General features: G+C 46.3%; 1 protein-coding gene across 3 annotated transcripts in view; it reads right to left on the bottom strand.

The window, feature by feature from the left end:
- Window positions 1-21,053, bottom strand: part of ppp3ccb (protein phosphatase 3, catalytic subunit, gamma isozyme, b) — a 28,387-nt gene extending 7,334 nt beyond the window's left edge. For all 3 annotated transcript variants that reach the window (XM_012815706.3, XM_031578403.2, XM_012815720.3), the window contains exons 1-10: window positions 20,440-21,053; window positions 12,422-12,619; window positions 10,796-10,920; window positions 5,127-5,238; window positions 3,248-3,393; window positions 2,806-2,945; window positions 2,577-2,654; window positions 2,372-2,466; window positions 2,061-2,186; window positions 1,831-1,908 (exon numbers count right to left, since the gene is read on the bottom strand). In XM_012815706.3, the coding sequence (XP_012671160.1) occupies window positions 1,831-1,908; window positions 2,061-2,186; window positions 2,372-2,466; window positions 2,577-2,654; window positions 2,806-2,945; window positions 3,248-3,393; window positions 5,127-5,238; window positions 10,796-10,920; window positions 12,422-12,619; window positions 20,440-20,494 (1,153 nt within the window). In that variant the 5' untranslated portion in view covers window positions 20,495-21,053. The remainder of the gene's footprint in view (window positions 1-1,830; window positions 1,909-2,060; window positions 2,187-2,371; window positions 2,467-2,576; window positions 2,655-2,805; window positions 2,946-3,247; window positions 3,394-5,126; window positions 5,239-10,795; window positions 10,921-12,421; window positions 12,620-20,439) is intronic.
- Between the last annotated feature and the right edge of the window lie 1,568 nt (window positions 21,054-22,621).

Genomic DNA, 22,621 nt, shown 5'->3' with positions numbered 1-22,621 from the left:
AGAGAAAGAGGGACAGCTACCACATCCTCAGCGACCGGCTGCAAATGGGACACTCAATTCCTGCCTGACAGCGTCTGAAGATGGCGCCGCGTGGTGGGGGGAGGGGCCCTGATCTGGCTCCTGTGAGCTGCAGCACTAGGAGCAGGAGGAGCAGGAGGAGGAGGAGGAGGAGGAGGTCCGCTGGGTGAGGGGATGGAAGCTCAGAGCAGCAGCCAGAGAGTGTGATGAGGACCACCTGCAGTAGCGCAGGCAGATCAGGAGCACACAGAGAGGGATTTGGGAGGCTTCAAAGAGTCCCCTGTGCCTCCTGTTACTGAGCTGCCTCCCTCCCTCGCTTGTGTTGCAGTGACGGGCACAAGTCTCTATCCAGGCACCGAGTCTAAAGGAGCCTGCGGCAGACTGACTTCACATGACTAAAATGTGATGCTGGAAAGAGGTCGAAGTAGTAAACTACATGCCCTACATTAGTCAGTCAGCAGAACAAGGCAAAATATCTGATGTGTTATCAAATCCAAAACACTGATACATAAACCTTTAAATGGCCATATATATATATATATATATATATATATGTCTTCATTTAAAAAGGTGCTATATGTAAACACTTCCAGTTTAAAACATTCGAAAATTAACTAGAAATAGCAACAGAACTAGAAATAGCAACAGAAAACTGCTTTGCCCAGGGGCAGAGCTTGCCTATAATGCTGATGGGAGGGTTGAGGAGAATCAGTGGAACGGTGGGTGTTCTTTTTACCTACACAACTTTGTCCCTGATAGTCTATAGGCTCCCAAGGAAAATGTGTTTGTACACTGACACAGAACGTTTTTAGACCAAAGAAGTCCTTATTAAGTCGTAGTTTAGGCTAAACTATATGTTTGGTGGGAAATTAAATTAATGATCCACAAATTTGAAGTCAGTGAATCATATGAAATCAACATTTTTATGACTTTATTCTGACCATCTGCTAGTGCATGTGTTTATTATGTTTGCAGAAAATAAAGAAAACACCTGGTCTATGCCACCGCACACGCAGGCCATAGCCATAATCATGTGCAAATAGCAACTGAACTGCGTACACAGGATAAAGGTTAAAGCACAATTAACACACACAAATTATGCTTTAGGCTTATTACTAATGGACAACATTAACTGACATGTTGTGTGGTGGTTGTGTTTGTTGTCTGTTGTGGTTTTGATGTTATGTCTAAAATGGCTATGCACCGTCGCTCAGATATCTACTTAACGTTAGCTTGCAACACATGGAAAGCCGCTCCGGCCCTTCATATAATACCGCTTCGTACCCCATAAGGCGCTAGTGAGTCACTGGAGCGAAAACAGCTCGGTAATGAAGCGGCGCCATGAAATTGGGTGCGTGCGTAGTGAGCATGTCAACACGAAGAACAAAGTTTCGGCCTTATTTGAGCGGTTGGGAAAAATGTTAACACCGTTTCTCAGATTTTAAACACAAGTTCATGTGATGTCCTTCTAATGTCTGTTTGACCTTCCTATGAGGAGTTATAGATATCGCCCAATTCATTTATATAGGAACCTGATCTTGTTTGCCCGAAATAGCTGCCTGGAGGCGTTGCCAAGATGCCTGCTGTGGAGGACTTTGACCAAACCTTTTGGTTACGTCTGTGAAGGGCAAGGAGGAAGGGGGGCTGCACACATGTAGTAATAAACTGCCCCCGATGGGCAGGTATGAGGTTGGGGGAGCTAGGAGGTATTGTGTGGTGTGTGTGTGGTGTGTGTGTGGTGTGTGTGTGTGTAGTATGGAGTGAAGTGGACTTGAGTGGAGCTGGTTCTGTTGTAATCGGACTGGCTCCTACCTTCACAGGTGTCGTCTCCCTCCGACATGAGCTCGTCGTCGGAGCAGATGTTCAGCACGTTCACCAGCATCTCGGTCACTGCAGACACACACCACACCAGAGCAGGGCATCAGAAAGAGTATGGAAGAGGAAGGGAGAAAACAGGAGCAGACCAAAGATGGAGGGGGGTGGGGGGGGGGGGTCACAGAGTACAGCAGAACAGAGCAAGGGGACCCGTCTACTGAGCTCACCTTTCTCTCCCACGAAGGGCAGTGACCACGTGAACACGTCCATGAAGTTGGGCAGCCAGTATGGATGCGGGGAGCAGTTGAACTGTCGGATGTTCATGACGTTGTTCTCGTATTTCAAAACAGCAGCTGGGGACGGAGATTTTAACCAAATGATGGCGTGAGATGGAGAGAGAGAGGGTACCATGAGACGACGGGTATCGCAGAACGCAGACATACGTAAAGATCTGATCTTGAGATGTATAAACGCGTCTTATTGACGCCCGTCTCAAATTAATTCAAAGTGCAATCATCCACCCTTTTCTGCCCCTCACCTTTGTTGTTGTACACATCTAAGTAGTTTGGTGCGGAGAAGATTGTGATTAATGAAGGGAAGCCTGTCGTCTGGCTTTTTCTGTACATTCGGTACCTGAGGAGGTGGACAAGAGAAATAAAAACTCATCAATCAAGTGAAACAAGCCCACGTGAATTCAATAAAAGTGATCAGACACCACGGCGGCACAGAGGCTCCAGACTCACCCGGCGTCCTGGGCTTCATGAGCTCTTATTATGGACAACAGGTTGTTATTCATCAAGAAGTCACACACTGCAGGGTAACTGAGACCAAGGAGAGGAGGAGAGAGAGAGAGAAGTGCTTTAAGGACTGTGCAGAGACTAACACACCAACACCAATTGATCCCTTTTAGCCAAAACCCCCCTGGCAAACAGAGCATGGCACGCACAGGGTAAACGGTAGTAGTGTCTCTACCTGTAGAAGTAAGAACAGCCACGGACGCTGTTGTGACTAAAGTGCTCGGCAGTTTTCTCGCTGCCATAGTCCTCGCCAGGGTCTGACCACAGCAGGTCACACATGGGCCCGAAGGCTGGGGGTTCTTTGAACCGGTCCAACTGTAGAGGGAAACAAAAGAAAAGGCGTTGGAGAAGCAGGTATACACTGCCTATGTATCGGGAGAGCATTTTTCTCCATTGCTAAGTGACTCTTAACTTCGACCAATACTCCCCATTTGAAAATAGGGGCTGGATAATTCAGAACTCATAAAAAGGGATATTTGGGACAAATTAAGCAACTCATTAATTCGTTTAAAATACACTTAGGTGCATGAAGTCACAAGAACTCAGGTCAAAAAGTGACATGACAAATGACAAGGACAAAGTTTGGTACCCAGGTTGGTGGGACCCTGGTGCCTTACCTTCCGGACGTCGTCCAGGCAGGTGATCTCCGGAGAGAGGCCTCCGTGCACGCACAGGAACTGCTGGTTGAGCAGCGCAGCCAGTGGCAGGCAGTCGAAAGCGTCCATGCAGGCGTCATACACGCGCTCCGAGTACTTAATCTTACCTGAGAGGGGGAAAGGGGAACGGCACACAGAAGGGGGGTGGAAAAGAGTTCACACTCGTCCGTCAGCTGCTCGGAGAGCGAGACTGCTGGAGTCAGTTGAGGACGGAGGACATGGCAACATCTGCCCAATGTGCTGCAGAGACGCTGGGCCATGAGAAGGCCTGATGAGGCCTTCTCACGCCAGCCCCTCTAAAACTAGGCAGGGAGGGGGTGGGGGGAGGGGGTACACCTACCTGCTCACAGGACTCACACTCTACATGGTTACCAGACACACACGCGCTAACAGGCAAGGCCTACTGTCCAGTACACGGGTGGGGGGTTTCTCATTCAGTCAGCTATGGCTAGAACCAGTTGAAGCAGGACACATCACATGGGCTATATTACCTCTCTGATGTCAGTGCAGTTTGACGGCAGCCACAGCTCACTCTGTACACAAAGGGGAGGGCATCACTTCACTTAAAGCCCAGACAATACCAAGTATGCACTGCAAGTCTAGATTTCCACTCGCATTTCCCAATCAACTTTGACCATATATGCTTACAAATAGTTATTTTATGCATATAAACCAACAGCCGGAACTGGAAATAGTTCAGAGGAGCAGACTCACAATGCATGGCCGGTCTAGAGCATGTCTAGTTACACATCTCAGAAATGTACGGAGTCTATCTGGGCAGGAAGTGAAGGACAGAGTGGGGCTCTCGGGCCGTTTAAACAATCATGGCTGTGACCGGCTGTGACGCCAAACGGCCGACAGAAGCCTAGAGGGGACACACACAGCGGCGCTACTACCAACTGCGCTCAGCTGGAACTCCTCATCACCTCATCGCCAACAGGTCCATCATTAGCTCTTTACGCCGGGAACAACAAGCTCTCCGAAGCCTTGTGCAATAAACAGAGCACACACACACACACACACACACACATATATACAAAACAGACAGACAGACACACACACACACACACACACACACACACACACACACACACACACAGTGTCAGTTAGGAAGCACATTCTCTAACAGGGATGGGCTGTTCTAAATAGCTTCCAAAGACTTTCACATTCAGAAGATTGTGAGACAAGGGAGGCCTGGTGATCTTATTGGTTGCTTGCCACCCAGGGGAAAACAAACAGATCTGCTGTGATCTACTCGACAGGATTCCATTGCTTTGGGACAAGCGGAATGCATCACTGCTACACCTCTGCCAACAAGATGCAGACCGTGGTGTGCAGGGCTTGCGAAAAGCGCGGTCAGACGGCTCGAGCTGAGAGGCGCTGCTGGCATTCGCCCACTCAGCTGTTCGCTCAAGGACACGGCCGCCACCGCTCTCATTTTCTATAGTGCGAGTGAAAAATGCACGCCGTTGCTATGGTTTCCCCCGGCCGGTAGCTAGGCAATGCTCGCCGAGTTCCACCGGGGCTCAATCTAGTTCGACCCATCAGACATGGCCTCGGCTCTACCTGTGGAGCGCCGACTTACTTCAGCGTTGAGTCATTCGGCAAACACTTTGAGCCGCTGCCGGCTTTCTATAAGCCATTATCTCTCGGTGGGAACTGAAACCTTCACAATGTCGCTGTGGGCATTCAAACTCTGTGCACTGTACCACATCAACATGAAAAAAAAGTGATCTTCATAATAATATGCTGGTTTAATAACATGGTATAGAAAAGGTTGAAATGTCTGGGGATGAGCAGGTGCAGAGGTGCGTTTCAATCCCGTGTCTGCAGAACTTACACTCCTGTTTGAAGGTGAAGTACTCGGTGAGATGCCGGCACTCGTGATTGCCTCTGAGGAGGAAGAGAGTGTTGGGATGGTTGATCTTCAGGCACCACAGAAAGAGCACACACTGTAACAAGGACACACAGAGAGAGAGAGAGAGAGAGAGAGAGAGAGAGAGAGAGAGAGAGAGAGAGAGAGAGAGAGAGAGAGAGAGAGAGAGAGAGGAGAGAGAGAGCAAACGTTGCTTAAAATTTCCTTGATTTTATTTGGGATGAACAGACATTCCTAAAATGTAAACAAGGCAGGTGTGTCGTTTGACATGGTAACCATTTCACACTTAGTGGTTGAAAGACTGAGCTGCTAAATTCAGCCACTGGTAAGAGAGGCTGCGAGAAAACCGCCCTGAAACGTGACAGTTTCTGCCACCGCAGTTAGCTTGCGTCTCCGAAAGAGAACTGATGAGCATTCAGTTGGCGGTGGCCCAGTGGCTCTCCAGCAGGGCTCTACGCAGCCCACAGGCCGCGCTGCCACCAGAGTCGGTAACTGCATCTGTCGTTCCTCGCACTCCTTTAGCAAGCCTGGTGAAAGAGGAGTGCCCCTCCATTCCCTCCTCTTCTATTTTGAGACGCTTCTAAGCCCTGACAACCCCAAGACCGGCTCACAGGACGACTCTAAATGTCAGTTCAAATTAACTGATGCAGATAACACGCACACGTCAAGCAGAAACGCAGCATGGCTATTTTATCAACATATACAGTCGGCTATATACCGCCTTTAAAACACACACACAAAACCTTAGCGCACAAGATGGGGCACTGCTACACAGAAAGAAAACGAGTGGACAGGATCTATAAAGGCAACCTGGTAACAACTCGCTGTGCCAAATCACCGTCAAAGGGATGGGTTAAAAAGGGATGGGTTAAAAATGAAGAGTGGCTGAGGCTGAGAGACTCACAGAGACCAGAGGAGAGGGGAGGATTCAGTAGCGCAGCACCACACACACACACTGACATGTAGGCCAATCAGTCAATCTCCTCTGCTATGGTTGCGGCTTTGCAGCAGACAATTGCTCAACCTAATGCCCACGTTTTGGTCCCTCTTCTCACCTGATTGCGTGTTTGAGCTTGGAGGAAGCCTTCACCATTTCCTGTTTGTCAGTTGGTGGGGCCTCACTAGGTCTTGGTCAAGCCAGATACCCTCAAGTGCAACTTAAATGTGTCCCCAAGTGGCCAAAATAAAAGCAAGTACTACAAGTTGATGCAACATGATCTAATGTCACAGAAATGGGTCACTACAGCCTATTTAAACACATTGACATGAGAATTGAGTGAATTCTGTATGCTTATAAGTCAAGAGTACCTTATAGCTCTGGTCCACAATGAGTGTTCGGTAGTCAATAATCAATTTCAGACCAAGGGCAGGACCTACGTACTACATCACTGGGTCCTACTCTCCACTCTGACACGCAGGCATGCCTTTTTGAAGGGCACAAATGCCAAAGCTTTTCATGGCGGCAGCTGCACATCGCAGTAGATATGTGGTATCTATGGACGAAATGGTGATCTGATCATGCACGACATCCAATTGTAACTGCAACTTTTGGCTCAAACGTACTTGGACACAGACATGGTGAGCAGCTCTTGTTCAAAATGTGGGGGCTTAAGTGTGCCAAGACTTGCAGCGCTCAACCAAATGCTACGCCATCATTCTGTGGAGTCAGAGCAACTGAAATGTTCCTACTACTAACCTACGTGAATTATTTGACTTTCAAACAGGACACCAATGGTTGACACAGGAAACTCAAGTGCAGACAGCTACTTAAAGCTCAAAAGACTTTTGTGAGTCTTATCGGGGCTGGGGAAATTCATCACTACAAACCTTACAGAACCTTACCAGCGACCAAAAGTAAGATAGATTGATAGATATATTCAACTCAGGCTTGAAAGTGTCCGCAAATACCAATTTTTTTGTGCAGATACGTTTTAAATCTGATGATTTAAGAATTGTTTCAGTCACAATTGGTAACCAAATAGATTTTGACTTCCTCCACCCCTGATCATTACAGAGCTATAAATCAAGAGGTGACATTTTATAAAGTACAGCCATTAGGAGAACAGAAGCCATTCAAAACTACACACGGACCCACAGCGTCCCAACCCTGTGGGGGAGGGATTTGCTCAACAGGATTCCTGATGGAAAAGCTCAGATGGATGTGTACCTGGTCATTTAATTACCTACTACAATAAACAATACAACCTGACTGCAGATTATAGCCCTGAAGTATTTTGTTAAAACCCGAGGGGAAGAACGGGGGGTGGGGGGGGGATCAGGTTGCTGGCCCAGCATTGAAAACAAGAGAGCTAGAGAGCAATAGGACCGGGTGAGCCCTGACTGAAGTCCAGAATTCTGCACGTAGGGGGGTGCGTCTGTGATGTACTGGAAGGCTCACAGGCTCTGGAGGCACGAGGCCTTTGTTGTGGTCAGACCACACTCTCAGTCGCTCTCAGAGGGCGCCACGTGAGCGCCACGTCCTACTGAGAGGCCATCTACATCCCCCCTGTCGACACGCGCGGCCTCTTTCAACTGTGACATTTCAGCCTAGGTGCCTGAACTTTGCCTGCAGGTGGTGGCGACCACGGCGCAGTGGGAACAGAGGTGGCCAATGCCCTTTTCAAGACAGCCGCACGCACGCACCCCCATTCAGTCCAAAGCGCTCAGCACACCCATGGGACGGAACAGGACAGGAAAAACCCAAGAACACGGCTTTGTCCCTGTACCTCCTGAATGTACGGAAACATACAGGACATTAAAAGATCCCTCGACAAGAGACTGCTCTGGGACCAGTCATCGGTGACTTTTATAAGGACACAGAAGGGAAGCGAAGTAGAATCCCCTCGGCCTGGAGGCGACCCGTTCATCAGGACGCGCCTCATTCATTTCACAGAACGCCGCTAACTGCTCCGAGACTGGGGGGGGAAGCTTTCCCGGGAGACGGCAGCAATAAACATCTCAATGGGATTTACAAGCAGTGCAGTCAGAAAATAAAACCAGCGACACATGGTGCCGTTTGTGAATGATGGTGTTGGGAGGCCGAGAGAAGTGCAGTCTTCTTTTAGAACACCGGAGCACTTCGGTGCTGCTAGACTAGCGCAGGGCTTCTTGGTCGCCCCGGCAACTAAGTGTGCATTACAAGAGATTACTGTGTTACAGGGCAACTGGTGAGAAATTCCAAGAAATTACTAAAGTTTCCTAAAGTTACTGAAGCAGAGGTGTCCAACCTGACTGAAAGATACTAAAAAGATGGCAAATATGCTTCACTGTTTTGATAGTTCACGCGCATAACGTTATGAAAAGTGGTATGACCAGGCGTATGGCCCTTTGGCACTTCTTCAAATAATGAAGCTATTCACTTCGGAATAATGGGTTTGCTCTGCGAAGCATGACACGGCCATTTCCCTGGAGGCGATAATAAAACCGCCCAGCCTTTATGTGCCTTTCATGAGACTGGCTAGGGCTAATCAACAAACAAAAACAAACCGCGACAAGGTGGTGACAAGAAACCTCATACCAAGCAAGAACATGACACAGAGATGTTTTTCTTCTAAAGCAAACACCTGGAAGGCAATCCTGAGATAACACCACAGGAGAGACTTTTGAGAGAAACCACAGGGGATGATCAGAGTGAACAAACTCAACCTGGGAAGCATCTCCAAGGTTTGGGCTAGACGCATGGGCATGAAAAGGAGAAAAAAAAATTGGGGGTGTTTTCACACCAGCGCCTTTTAGTCTGGTTAAGACGTAGTTTATACGGACACTAGATTGCTAGAAATCTCTCCGGATCGACCTTTCGTCTACACAAAGAGGGAGGATCCGCACACTGAATGCGTTTGAACAAGTTTGTTCGTTTTCCCCCTTGGTGTGATTCGTTTGGGTGGGTGTGAACAAAGCAACCGCACAGAGTCCCTCCAAAGGACGTGGTCTCGGCCCAGTCCCAAACAAACTCTGGAGCGGTTCGTTTGTAGTAGGAACGTGATCCAACCTTGACCTGACCCAACTACCAGGTGTAGACGGCTCCTGTAGCCACGTATGCTTTGCATTCTGGAACCTAGCAGCTCGTCGCAGAATGAACCAAGAAAGTGTGAGGCAGTATAGTATTTTCAATACGTTTCCTCAAAGTGCATACAGCATTCTGCCGGTATAGTTTGGCCTAGTATATCGCCCAGATAATTACCATGGCTATGAACAAATGCCAACTCTGCCGTTGCTCCAAGTTATTTCTCAAAGAAATATGCACTCGTCCAGAACACAGGACCTTTCTCACTGCATTTACTTTCCCACTCCCACCCCAGACATATCTGACCAAAAAGCAGAGAACCAATTCTCATGTGGTTTGTAGTGGTGCATTCTGGTTTTATTTATTTCTATGTGAAAAGAAACCGATCCAAGGGGGAAAATGCTCCGCTTTTATAAACTCAGCAGCTGATTCAGACCAGAACAAACCAACTCTAGGTGTGAAAACACCCTAAAAGGCTCTTGCTGCAATAAAAGGTGTGAACAGATGACACGGGACTGGGTATTTTAGCAGAAACACAAAATGGTCAATTATTCAAACGGTGACAACCACAAATCAGGGCGAGCTCAGGTTTCAGGACCTGAAGGGCAAATTCTCAAAAAAATCTCACCAATCCAGAATTTCTTGCACAACCCTTTTCGTTGCAGGAACATGCACAATCTGTTCAGCCTGGAAAGGGTCAAATACAGGTAAAATACCAGCTTAATGCATGCGGAACTAGCCCACACTTGTGAGTTTCCTCTTCGAACCAGGAACTGTTGAGGTGCGTGAACAAGCCTTTTTATGGTTCACTTTGACTGTGCAGCCACAGGGTTTGGCATGATGAGAAACTTTTTGAAACATTACAAAGTATTCATTGTAACAATAACAATACAATGTCACCATGTCCATATTACAACTGGGTTGACTATTTGGGTATCCAACAAACTGAACAATCCTAACAATCTAAACAAACATCCAGAGAAGGGTGCAGACAGCAACGTTCACGCCTGCTTCAAAAGCGAAAGCAGAAGAACCATGTGTCAAGATGTCAGTTGGTCCAGACATGAGACAGGTATTAGGCCGTGTCATTCCTCCCCCCCCCCCCCCCCCCCCCCCCCCCCCAACCCAGTGAGACTGCACAGCATCTGTGGTTTCCTGCCTCAAACACCCCCCCCCCCCCCCCCCCCCCCACGTCACCCCCTCTTGGTGGAGGCCTCAACTTAATGTGGCGGGGAAATTGAGGTGACATGACATTTAGTCAGACAACAAGTGCGTAGCCAGCAGGTCCTGTCACATGGCATCGCCTCCCTGCTCCTCACCCTCTCGTGCCCATCTGATCAACACTGAGGGAACCCAGAGATGGCTTTTCAAGCACACATTCTACTCATCTAGTGGCCCCTTTCTGCAACATTTCTTTCCCTCCGTTATCAAACGCTAATGACAGGAAACATGCGCAAGATAAAAAGAGGAAATGCAGCCGAGTAACTGCACCCAGTGTGGCATTAGAAGGCGTTACTATTAATACAGTGAGCAGCGCGGAGGCCTGAAAACAGATGGGGGAAAATGTTGTTTGTGTGTGTCTGTCTGTCTGTGTGTGTGTGTGTGTGTGTGTGTGTGCTGAGATACTCACCTCAATACTGAAGTAGCCTCGGTCCACATAGTCCCCTAAGAAGAGATAGCGCGTGTTGTTGGGGGAGCCCCCAACCTCAAACAGCTTCATCAGGTCAAAGAACTGGCCGTGAACATCTCCGCACACTGCACACATGCACAAAAACAAACCGCACGGATATTAGCAAACAGGGATGGTCTACGTGACGGCTTGACATTTTGAGTTCGCTGATGTGCACAAGGGCTTTAAAAGCATGAGACAATTAGGGCTGTTGACAAGATGTCATAATCTGTTGATCAATGTTGACTTATCACTGGTGACGGAGATACCAGCTTGTCAGAGCAGGCTATGACTAAATCCCCAGGAAGCGGATGCATTTGCTAAAAAGATAAATTCCTGAACCTGGTGCTTTTATAATCAGCTTGTAAGTAAAAAAAAAACAAATGATAGAATCAAAAAACAACAACAAAAAAACAAATAGAGGAGGAACAGCCAACTGGGTGCTGTAAAGCAGTGGTGGAGAGAGCTCTTAAACCATCTTGAGGTCAAAAGTGTGGTAAGCAAACATTTTTAATTACACTCTGCCTGAGGATGCTGGAGGCCCTCCATCTATCTGTGTCACAGGAGCAAAGTGGCCAAACGCTTGCTACTAATTATGAACACCGCTTCCCACGAGGGGAAACAAAAGCCTGATGTTTGTCATTCTCCAGAGGCGGTGGGGGTCGCGCTGACGTGGGCTGGAGAACACAGAGCACACGAAGCGTGAATAATGCTCCCATGTTTCCATGGAGAGGCTACGCAGGTGCATTTCACCATCTGTAAGGAGAGCCGAAGGGCCGCCCCCTCGACCCTGGCGGCGGCTTCCCTGGTGGGTGGGGGCGCCTGCTGCCAGAGAGAGGCCGTAGCCTCGACAGCTTCTGCCCATCTGATAGCAGGGGGTGGGGTGGGGGGTGGCCATTACTAGCTCACTGGGGGAGCTGGGCAAACGGAGCCATTTTTACCCCTGCACCTGTTAGTACATGCAAAGGTCTCAGTGGAGAGCAGGGGGGTTTCCTGTGGACTTCACAGAGGACTTAAATCCCCTCTAGCACGTGTGGCAGAGCCAAGGACGACGAGGTTCCTTGGGGGGTGGGGGAACCACTGTTACCGTCGCTGCCTGAGCAAACGTGGTCCAATGAGAACGACCATGATGGTCTATTCCCTGGTCATCGAGCCTTTCCTCTTCAGCTCAGAAAGTCTTCTGATGGTAATATTATTAGCAAGCAATTAGAAGCAAGCCCTTGGCCATCCAAATGTTTTTTGCTTTGCTGCGTTTGCTGGTATTGTGTCTAATTGGGAGAATGGTGTCATAGTGCTCGTCATGGGGTTTATGCAGCTGTCTGAGGACAGTGTATGGCTGTGCAGAGATGGACAGGCTGTGGAACGGGGGGGGGGGGGTATCATACCACATGGCCAGAACATTAATGGATCATGCTTAGGATGGCCAGAAGACATTAGTGTAATATGTTGAATGCAACTAGTGAACATGACTGCTGCAGTTGATGTGATTGGAGAATAGGGATGGGCATAAGCATAAACCGGGTACTCACAAGTGACAGCAAAGAACAATCATGACGATACAATATGTTTATACAATATATGCCGTACCGGTGATGGGTGCCTCCACCTCCAGCATGCACTTCTCCTGCCGCAGGATGGCGGCGCCATCCTCGATGATGCGCAGTGCGGCCTCCTCCTCCAGACGGCCCTCCTTCACCAGGTGGCTCTTCAGTAGCTCCACTTTGGGCTTGCCATCCTCGTACAGCTCCTTCATGGACAGGCGCGTCGTGGGGGGGTACGGCACAGCTGCATCCAGAGGAGGGAGGGAGAGAGAGACAGTCATGTCAGTAAATGAGACAAGGGAAGGATATTGAATGCAAAGTTTTTAAGTAATTTATATCTTAGAGCAGGTAGATCCACTGTTCATCTCAGATCAGGCACAGGTTGTGCTTCTTTTCAAAAAGAGTATCTTATCAGATGCTGAAGTGGTTCTCTGCGGTCATAGTTTGAATATGACTCAAGGGGGATGTAGAGTAAGATGTGTCTGTAAGAGATCTCTAGTTAAGCCTTTTTCTGAGGGCTGATAATACAGACTACTCTTTTACACCCTACCTCCTAACACTAGCACTGGCCTAATACATTAACGACATTACATTAACTAAAGCACAGAAAGCCAATTCTCCAGTAGGGAGAGTACGGGGCGTCATGGCACATGCCCTGAGTTTAGTATAGTTTCTGACACGTGTGTGTGTGTGTGTGTGTGTGTGTGTGTGTGTGTGTATACTAGGTGGCAGGAAGAAAAGAGGAGAGAATAGAGAAAAAATAAATAATAATAATTTTTTTTGTACTGCGCTATTACTTTGGCCCGATATATCGATACAGCGGTGACAAGTATCGTGATATTTATTTATGTAATATTATGATTTCAATTTTATTTTGGTAAATAAGTATCATAAATTGTAAAGAATTGCAATAATATCAAATCATGGCCCAAATATCGTGATACTATAGCATCCTCGCAACTCTGCCAATTCCCGCCGCTAGCGTGAGTGTGTAAGAAATCAAGCACAGGATAAGCAGTCCACCATTCTCTTAGTGGGATTTGAGGTGTCAGTTCTTGATGGCACACTTTCATTCTGACACATTCAGCTAAACGAAGCGGGTTTCAGCTAAATGAGGGCACCGCTGAAAGCAATGAGCCCAATCTACAGTAAGACAGAGAAGAATGTAATTCACTGCCACAATATAATGATTTAATGCTACACTGCTGGTGCCCTGGTTTACCATATTAGGCTTGCAATTGTTACCATGGGACTAGCTATCGACAAAAGCTCCCTTGTACAGTGCTATGCCTAGCCCTATTGCCTGCATCCCTGAAGTAGACCCTCCAGGACCGAGACATCCATGGAAATTCATCCAGGCCAAGGATGGGGGATGGCCAGACCAGCTGCTGAAGGGAGGGGGGGTATGATCTCTGTTATAGACACACATATGGCCACTGCGGCATCCACAACCCTCTCTCCCATCAGCACGGGCATCCGCTAAGGGGGTGGGGGGGGGGGGGGAAGTGGTGATGGGTGGAGGAGAGCTGCTGTTGCTGGGCCTTATGGAAGGGATATCGGTGTATAAATAAATCGCAGCAATATCCTGGGGTCTAGCTGGGCCGACCAGGGAAGGGGTTGTAAGCTTTGCAAGAGCACTAAGAACCAGGGATTAGGCAAAGCCTCTATTAGCCTGAGAGAGCAGGTTCAGACAATGTTTGTTTAATGCTGTGCAGCAGAGCAGATATGGTGCCCTGTGGCTAGTATGCATATGAAAAGAAAGTGTGTCCACATAGAAGCAGCACATGCATTTGTACACTTCCATATGCCACACATGGACGTGTTAGGCAGTGCGCACACACACACACACAAACACAAACACAAGCGTCGTCATGCACCCTGGGAAGTGGAGTTTATTCTGAGCAGCAGGAATCCGAGAACAAATATAGGTGAGGCATTCCACCGCGGAGTGGCAGCGAGGGACTCCAGCTGACAGCGGTGTGGGGGAATTACCCCTGCCAGGGTCCCAGGCCCCGCTGGCAACACCGGGGCTGAGCAGGAATGCTGGCCTGGCCCGCTGCCACAGTGCTCACCGCTGGCCGCCAGCTGAGCTGCTGTGATGATGATGATGATGCTGCAGAAGGCTAGGGGGTTAGAAAGCTAAAAAAAAAAAAAAAAAAGACCGAAACCAGTTTCAGGTTTCAAAGCAGTGAATGATTGACTTTTCGACTGAACCAAGATGACAGTGCACATCCACTCTGAGAGCAGGTGGCTGCTTGGCGTGGCATTGTGGCGCCGCTCGCTCGTGTCTGCTGGTGGTACTGTAGAGCGCTTGAACAGGAGGAAGTGAAAGGGCCAGTCTGCCATAACGCCTGAGAGACTGGGCACAGCACACCTGCTCATTTGCCTTCGCTCACTAAAATAAAAAAAAAAGGAAAAAAAAAGAAAATCAAGACCACCATCTGCCTGGGGTCTGAGTACACACTGATGCCGAATAGGAGCTCCAGTCTTTATACAGGGCCGATTTGCATGTGCACCGGGCTCCTTCACGGAAGCAGGGCAGATTTTACTACCAAATGGGCAGCTGTCCAACTTGACAGCGCCATTCAAAACCAGCTCATCTGTCTGCCTCCCTCACACAACGCCGCTTCCTCTGACAGCTCAATCGCATCCCTGACGTCTCATTCTCAACCCCGCGGGCTTGTCAGCCAAGCCAAGCCAAACACAACACAACCAGACCCACATTGAGCCTTCATCCCAGACATAGCATCTGCACTGTGTCCAGCCCAGGCCCACAGACACACACCACACACCACACACCACAGCAATTGGGGTGAGGGCACCAATAAAAGTAGGTGTGGTGAGTCTTACAGCAGGTGCTGACTGATTAGGCCTGTTTCTCAACCACCTGACAGACGCCAGAGAACACCGCAGCAGTGCTATTGATCTCCAACATCACATTGTCTCTCGTCAGGTCCCCCAGTCCTCCAGTCAGACACTCCACTTTAATCAATCTTCTTTGTGGGAGCTTGCCATGAAGCAGGCTCTCCGACACGCCTCAAACAAAAGCAGGTCACACAAGATCCAGGCGACTGGGTTGGCCTCCTGAGAAGAGCTGAACTGGTTCCATTCTCCTTTTTCATGGTACGCCATTCATTTATTCTGGAAATCTCAAGAATTTTGTAAGTTGTGTGGGAAGAGTGAAAAGTGCTGCGATTACTTTGGCACTGTTATGAACGAGATCCCAAATAAAACACCAGAGGACTCCAGAATGTAAAACGCAATGCAAAACAATGAACGCTAAGCGGACTACTGTAACAATGCCTCCTTTTAGGCAGAAGATCAAGCTAGGCTTTGAATAACTAAAAACGCAAATCATGCAGCTGTTATCTATTAAGAGTACAGTAAGGATGTGTCTACACCTCAATGCCAGCATTTCAAAACTCTCACTCAGACACGTAGCTCAGACTGACGGAACAATCCTTACTATTTGTAGCCACACTTAGTATAATATTAAATTATATTGATAGCAATAGCAACACTCAGGCTTTTAGGCCCATTTGTATCACAAGTTTCTATTGATTGAAAACGCAGTCAAAACCACAAGCTCTAGGCTTCACACCAGTGAACAGCGATAGCCTGCAGGTGCAAATCAAATCTTTCCCAGCTAACTTCTGTAAGGTTAGACACTAGGGTTAGTAACTTCTTTAACACTGTGCTCTTCCCATAGCATAGATATCTAATCAAGGTACTAAAAGGAAGTCCACACTCCAACATTCTTTAAATGAGTGACACACACACACACACACACACATACATACCATACATACATACATACATACATACATACATACATACATATATATATATATATATAAATATAAAACATTCTGGATTGCATACTTCCTTTCTCTACCTTAAAACACCTGGGTTCTCATACAATTTGCCTAACACTCAGTGGCTTTCAGAGGGATAACCCCATGGCGTATTTTACCCACCCAGCTCACCTACACTGACTAAACTAAAGTCAAACCCTAAAAGCGAATAGCCCAATTCATACTGCTTGTTCAACAAATTCTGTAGAACGTTGCTTAACCTTAACTGGGTTCACACCAGATGTTCACAGAATTAGCTCACTTTGTGACCACAGATGTGGCAAAGAGAAAAGCCCTAAAGAGGATCTACTCTCCTGGCATTTGGAGTTAGCATTCTCAACGAACCAAATCTCTTAACAATCAAGAAGAGTAGCCAATATTTGCAGTAGATACATGCACCCATTTACCTCATCTCTTAAATGCATGCTGTTTTCATTCTGCTCCTCTGCCAATCAGGTAAAATAAAACAGACATGCCTCTGATATTAACTGAAGCCTCGGAGTAAAACTGTAGGACAACAATCAATCCTGTTAGCGTTCTGAAGAAATATAATTTGAGGGCTTTGAGGATTCTCATAACAGTGATGAAGCATGATCTGGTGCTCGTTGGTCTTCGTGACCAGGACTCCGATCAGTGAAAGACTCTAAAAAAATCTGGAGCCGAGACAGGACCATCTTGGACTGACGTCAGCTCCAGACGGTCCTGAGGGCTGTCAGGCTGAGTGGGAGGGGGCTGACACTTCTGTGGGGTAGATCGGAGATGTGACACTCCTCTGGGATAGTAGGGGACCTGGGCTCCCTAGTCGGGGCCGTGGAGAGCTTTAATCATGCATGAGGGCCGAGTAATTACACTGGCAGGGTGGTGCTGGACCAACATCTCCAGTTACCATCTGTAAATAAGCCAAAAGGTCAGGAAACACCAGAATTCACACGGGGACCTGACGTGGCACATTGTCGGCACTGCAGCATTTACGCATGCCACATCTACCGATGGGGCTTTCTGCATACATACACAGGTGAAGGGAAAGAAGCCTGGAGCAGTAGGCTTGTGCATGCTGGTTATCCATAGAGTTTGTTCACATTGGAAGTACACTTGGAAGGACAGGATTGGCAGACGGTGCAATCAGAATCTGGACTGTGGGAGGATTACTGCCTGTTCTCTTCTCGCAAGGCTGACACATTCAAGGCCACCCTTTATGTGTAGCATGTTCAGCTCAGAGAAAACACCTTTTATGGATTATGCACCTGCAGAGAAACGTTTTGTGTCAACGCATCTTAGGCTCCGAGTGGGTTTCATGAGAGCACCATGGTAGGCTAGGACTATAATTTCTCTGTCCGATTCACACCTGCTTTAAAATTATTATGCATACACAACAAATTGGTCGTGACACTGCTTCGGAAAAAAAGAAGAAAAAAGAAAAAAAAGTGTGAGTCACGCAGAGAAACTGGCAGATTTGAAAAGCATTTAACAGCACTTAACCTAACCAAGCGGGGCCCAAGTGGAAGACTAGAGCTTTCAAGTGTGCACGACAGCCCAGGGATCCCAGCACTCTCCACAGCTTCGCAGGACTCATCTGCATGTAGCCTCACTGAAGGATTCAACTCCTACTCGGAATATCAAGCCCAAAATGAAAATCACTGACAGCCGTCTGTGAAGCACTCCCATCTGACAACACCTACCTCTGTACTGGGTAGAACATACAATAGAAACGGTGACACTTTCTTTTGTTTACTGTAATCCTAATACTAGTACGCCTGAAGCTGTGGCTGCGACTTCTACCATGTGCATAAGCTCATGATCATCATTGAGCTGTACTCAATCGCTGCACCCAATTCATCGGCAGCTTTCCTAGAATTGTGGACACAATGAATCATTTCATAAACCTTTTCATGAGAAAGACACTGAACTTTAGCACTAAGCAGACAATATGTGGATAGCCTCTCCGTGGCGCAAGCCCCAATAGAGCAGGACTCTTCCACGCCCCTTTGGCCTTCAGGGTTCTCTTAAAGGCTATGCGAGTGCTACACATTCCTCTGCACCCTGTAACCTCAACTGTATGTCCACACATTCACCTCTCTAAATGTCAGTCTGGTAACTGGACTCAAGAGAAGCTATTTCAGAAGTCACTAGGAAAACCAAAACACTTTGTATGCAGGCAAAAACCTGACCAAGACCTGACAAGAATTTCACAATTGGGAGTTTCAAATCAAACATCTTCGATCTTAAACATCTGTGCAACTGTGTGCGATTAATATTAACTGTGCTACTTACCATGCCTCATACAGCTTATTAATCAATAAAATCATTGACACTAAAGGGACTTTTCCATGTCATTGGGTTGACAACATTAACAAGGGATGTGGTATGACTAGATTTCCCAAAAGACTCCTTGTAATGACATACAAATCCCCCATGACATTTGCATTGCATTTGGTTTCTGGAATTAGACGCGGCATATGAAAATGACATATCCACAGCATCACTCAGTCCGTTTTTATTAGGGATGCCATTTAGTCCGGGGAGTTCTCAAAAAAGAGAGGAGTACACCCTGCCCTCTGCAACCTTATGTGCCTACTAGTGTTCGAGCCTCCACACTGCAAGCCTTAAGCACCGCTCATTAGTGAATCAATTATGCTCTAAGCAAAGAGGTGGTGAGGGACTCCGGGAGCCCAGCTGGCCTTGTGCCAGAGGATGGGCCAGCTTTAATCAAAAGAGCCCTGACTCCCATGTTCCTTTCACACCTCCACCACCCAAGATGGAACAATCCAATTAGGCATCCAGGAGTCATGGCTCATCCCTGGGGCTCGGGAAGTTTCCCAGGGTCCTGGTTAACAATGCCTCCATCAGTCCATTTACAACTCAGAGGCTAAATGTCAGTCTACATATTAGGAGACAAGTGAGATTATTATTTTTTTTTTAATGCAGACACAAACCAAACGTGTGAGCTGGACAACAAGTATCCTAACCTAGGGGTATCTGACTGCAGTAAAAATAAGACACTCCTTGAATCACATACAATTACCATGCCGGTATGCAGTAATGCTGCTCTTTGCATTCCAGTGTAATAACTTTCTGAGATTAACGGATGAGGCAAAATGTACATCTATTTAAAGGGCTACATGTTATAATATTCGGAGTGGAAAAAATACACACCAAAGAAAATTTAGTCTGAGTGCCTAATGGTCATTGTGTTGGGTCTATCCGCACTGACACTTCAAAATGGCAACGGGTTGAAAAGGGAAAAATCATACCAATGCTCGAGCAGATGTAAGCTTAAATACAATTATTACATTGATACATCAACAACATGGAGGAAACATAGACTTCCGATAAATCCTACAGCACTTGCACCCGTATGCAAATTCATGAAGGTACTTGTTGGATGCGAATGACTGCACAGCCATGGTAGCAGCGGGTCATTGGCGTTAATGCATTAAAAGGCCAATGCACAGCACGTTTAAATGCATTCAACATCACAACGCCAAGAAGGCTTTAAACTCTTATTGTATTCTGCCCCTCTTCGGCTGAAGAGCCCCTGGAATTCAGCCGCGCGGAGAGGTAGAGAGATGACATTGACCATGCGTGCTGTTCGTTTCGGAGAACGACGGATAAGGACACACGTTAAAGCTAACAAAACTGCACTAAGCCATCTTGTCCAAGTCTCCAACTAAAAATACAAACCATAGACTGGAGATAAGCAGTAACCATAAAATGTCAAAAAGGCTCGAAATGACAGTAAAATTCTTAACAGCAGGATGCTGGCTAGCTAGCCAGGATAGATAACTTTAACACTGAACCGACTATCGAGTCAGGCGCGTATTTCATGATGTAGCTAGTCAGACAGCTACCTAGCTAGCTAGCATCTTCTGTTAAGGAAATGAGAACAGGAGATGCAATACAAGCTAGTTAACTCGTTTCCACATAAAACATGATCCAAGCCAAACATTTTATGTCAGAACTAAACATATTTAAAAAGCAACACAGGGGTATCGCAAAGCGTCCTACACTACTGAGGATTGCACACTCGGTCAACTAATGATTTAGCTCGCTAGCCAGCATTGCCACTTAGCTAACACTGCGGTCAGCTAACTGGCTGGCTGGCTTCAAGTGTCACATACTGCTAGCTATTTTGAGGTTAGCCAGCATATAAAAAAACTGCATCTCATAAAAAGGCTCTCTGATAAAAAAAATATAACATGGAAAAGCTCACCTTTGACAAGCCTTTCGGTGGTGGACTGTTTGATCTGTTCTTTTTTTTCAGACATCCTGAAATTTTCTCTGGTTCGAAAAATGTATTCCTCCGTGTAGCTAGCTAGCGATAGCTAGTTAAATCAGCTAGCAACCTCTGCTAGCTACGTTTTGCTATTACCAATGTGGCTAATATTCGTTGCCAGACACAGGACAACCCAAAATGGGATGCGATGTCTATATTGCATTTAACAGTTTAACTCTGAAAGGGGAGGGGAAAGGGGAGCCGGCTTTAACCCTAAAATTGTATTTTCCTTCCGTATCTGTCCTTCGTTTGCTAGTTGCCCAGCTGCTGTCAATTTTCAGTCAGTGATGAATCAACGAAGCAAGGAAATAACGTTACAAGAAAAATCTCCTTGCAAAATGTTTAGAGAGAAGTCTAATTTCCCAAAACCGAAGCTACTACTTATACGACACAAAGCACTCATCTGTGGTTCTAATCTATTTTTTGCTACAGTTAAATGCCTCTTTGTTTTGTTTTTTATCTCTCTCTGTCTTCCAGTTTGGACGTGACCCGTTGAATCGTCCAGACTCTCCCCTCTTCTCTCGGATTAAATTCTAATCCACGAACAAGCGGATTTCCTAGAACATGTCGGATCTTGGTGACCGCAGTGTTTCATGGGTAATGAAGTTTCGCAATTTTATCATTAACCTAGCTAATGTCATTCGAGATAACACATCGTTACAATACCGCTTTATGAATTATAAATGTATCGTATATATATTTATTTTCAAAACACTTGACCAGAAAACATTGTTGTAATTCCGTGAAAACATTGCTTTATCGCCATCATGTAAAAGCAAGATACATACGCGATTTGAAACAAATCCCACTAGTGCCGCTCTGTGGCCAAATTGAGAAGGAACCAATAAAGGTATTATACGTGTCCAAAGAGGCCAATTTACATAAATAATAATAAATGTTTTAAAGAAAAATATTTTCTTAATTGCAAAAGATTGGATATGTGGTCTAGTGGTTGAGAATGTCCAGGGGGATCCAGACGTTAGCTACACCGCGCACAACAGGTTTAGTGAGAACAGCATTTTCATGAAATTAGAAACACTTATTAGATATGTATGGCTCTATATTGTTTAAAAACAATACAAACCAGTGGTTGAAGTAGGAGTGGATTTACTTTGAAAACTCATTATATTTACTTTCAAAATCTGTATTTTATGGAAGATTGGTTGAATATTGAAGCGATCACATATGAAGCAAATCATTTCAGTCTATAAAAGATTAATATAATGTAAAGAGTGTTAAATAAATGTACCTTAACTGCTCCATTTTCCTCCTCACAGAGATTGGATAACACGCTAACCAAGGAACAGCCCATTGGGCAGACCAATTAGTCATATTTACATGCATAGAATTGTATAATGATAGGTACTAGTGTCACAATTTTATAATCAAAAGATTTAGTCTCTCTGGGTGTATTGCATATATTTTCTAAAGAATGGAGATTGGTTGGAATATGCAGTGTCAGTCGGGATTCAATACTAATTTAACAAATCTGACAAATCTGACAAATGCCAGTCTGATGAACAGATTGTGACCAAAACCTTAGACATAAGCCAAAATGCTCAACAATTTCCTCTCTTACCTGAAACAAGACTTTTTCTTGATCAACCCTGAAGAGATGTAAACTTGGACTTTGGTCTGAAGGTATAGGGGATTTTATCTGCATGTTCGTTCACCTGTTTTTTTTATTTTTATTTTTATACATGAACTGCTAGTCACAACTGCTAGTCACAACCGATCCTCTGGCAGTTGACACCAGTGTCTGTATGTCCTTGCCTACATTTACATGTATTGTCTAATGTCAGTGTAACAATGCCTTACTGTGTGAACGGGTTGATGGTGGTGACTCATTACCAATTTGTCTAGTTGATAATGATTATCATTGTGGTCCATCGATTTGTATTTCTTCCACAGGAGGGCGTTTTGCTCTTAGTGCAAGGAGTGAACTGAACTCAGTCTTCTTGTGTTCTCACTAGGGAATTGAAGTTGTCTTCCACATTTTCACTCCACATTTGCAGTGAGGATAACCCCTACCATCAGTTCATGTGACATTCTAGTTGTTAATAACAGTCCTTCAATGCCTTGATCAGACTTGAGGCAATGAGTTCACATCTGTACTTCA

Source organism: Clupea harengus, chromosome 12 (genome assembly GCF_900700415.2).
Source record: "Clupea harengus chromosome 12, Ch_v2.0.2, whole genome shotgun sequence".
Taxonomy (NCBI): domain Eukaryota; kingdom Metazoa; phylum Chordata; class Actinopteri; order Clupeiformes; family Clupeidae; genus Clupea; species Clupea harengus.
Note: the sequence above shows the minus strand (reverse complement) of the source record. Positions and strands in the feature narration are given on the sequence as shown.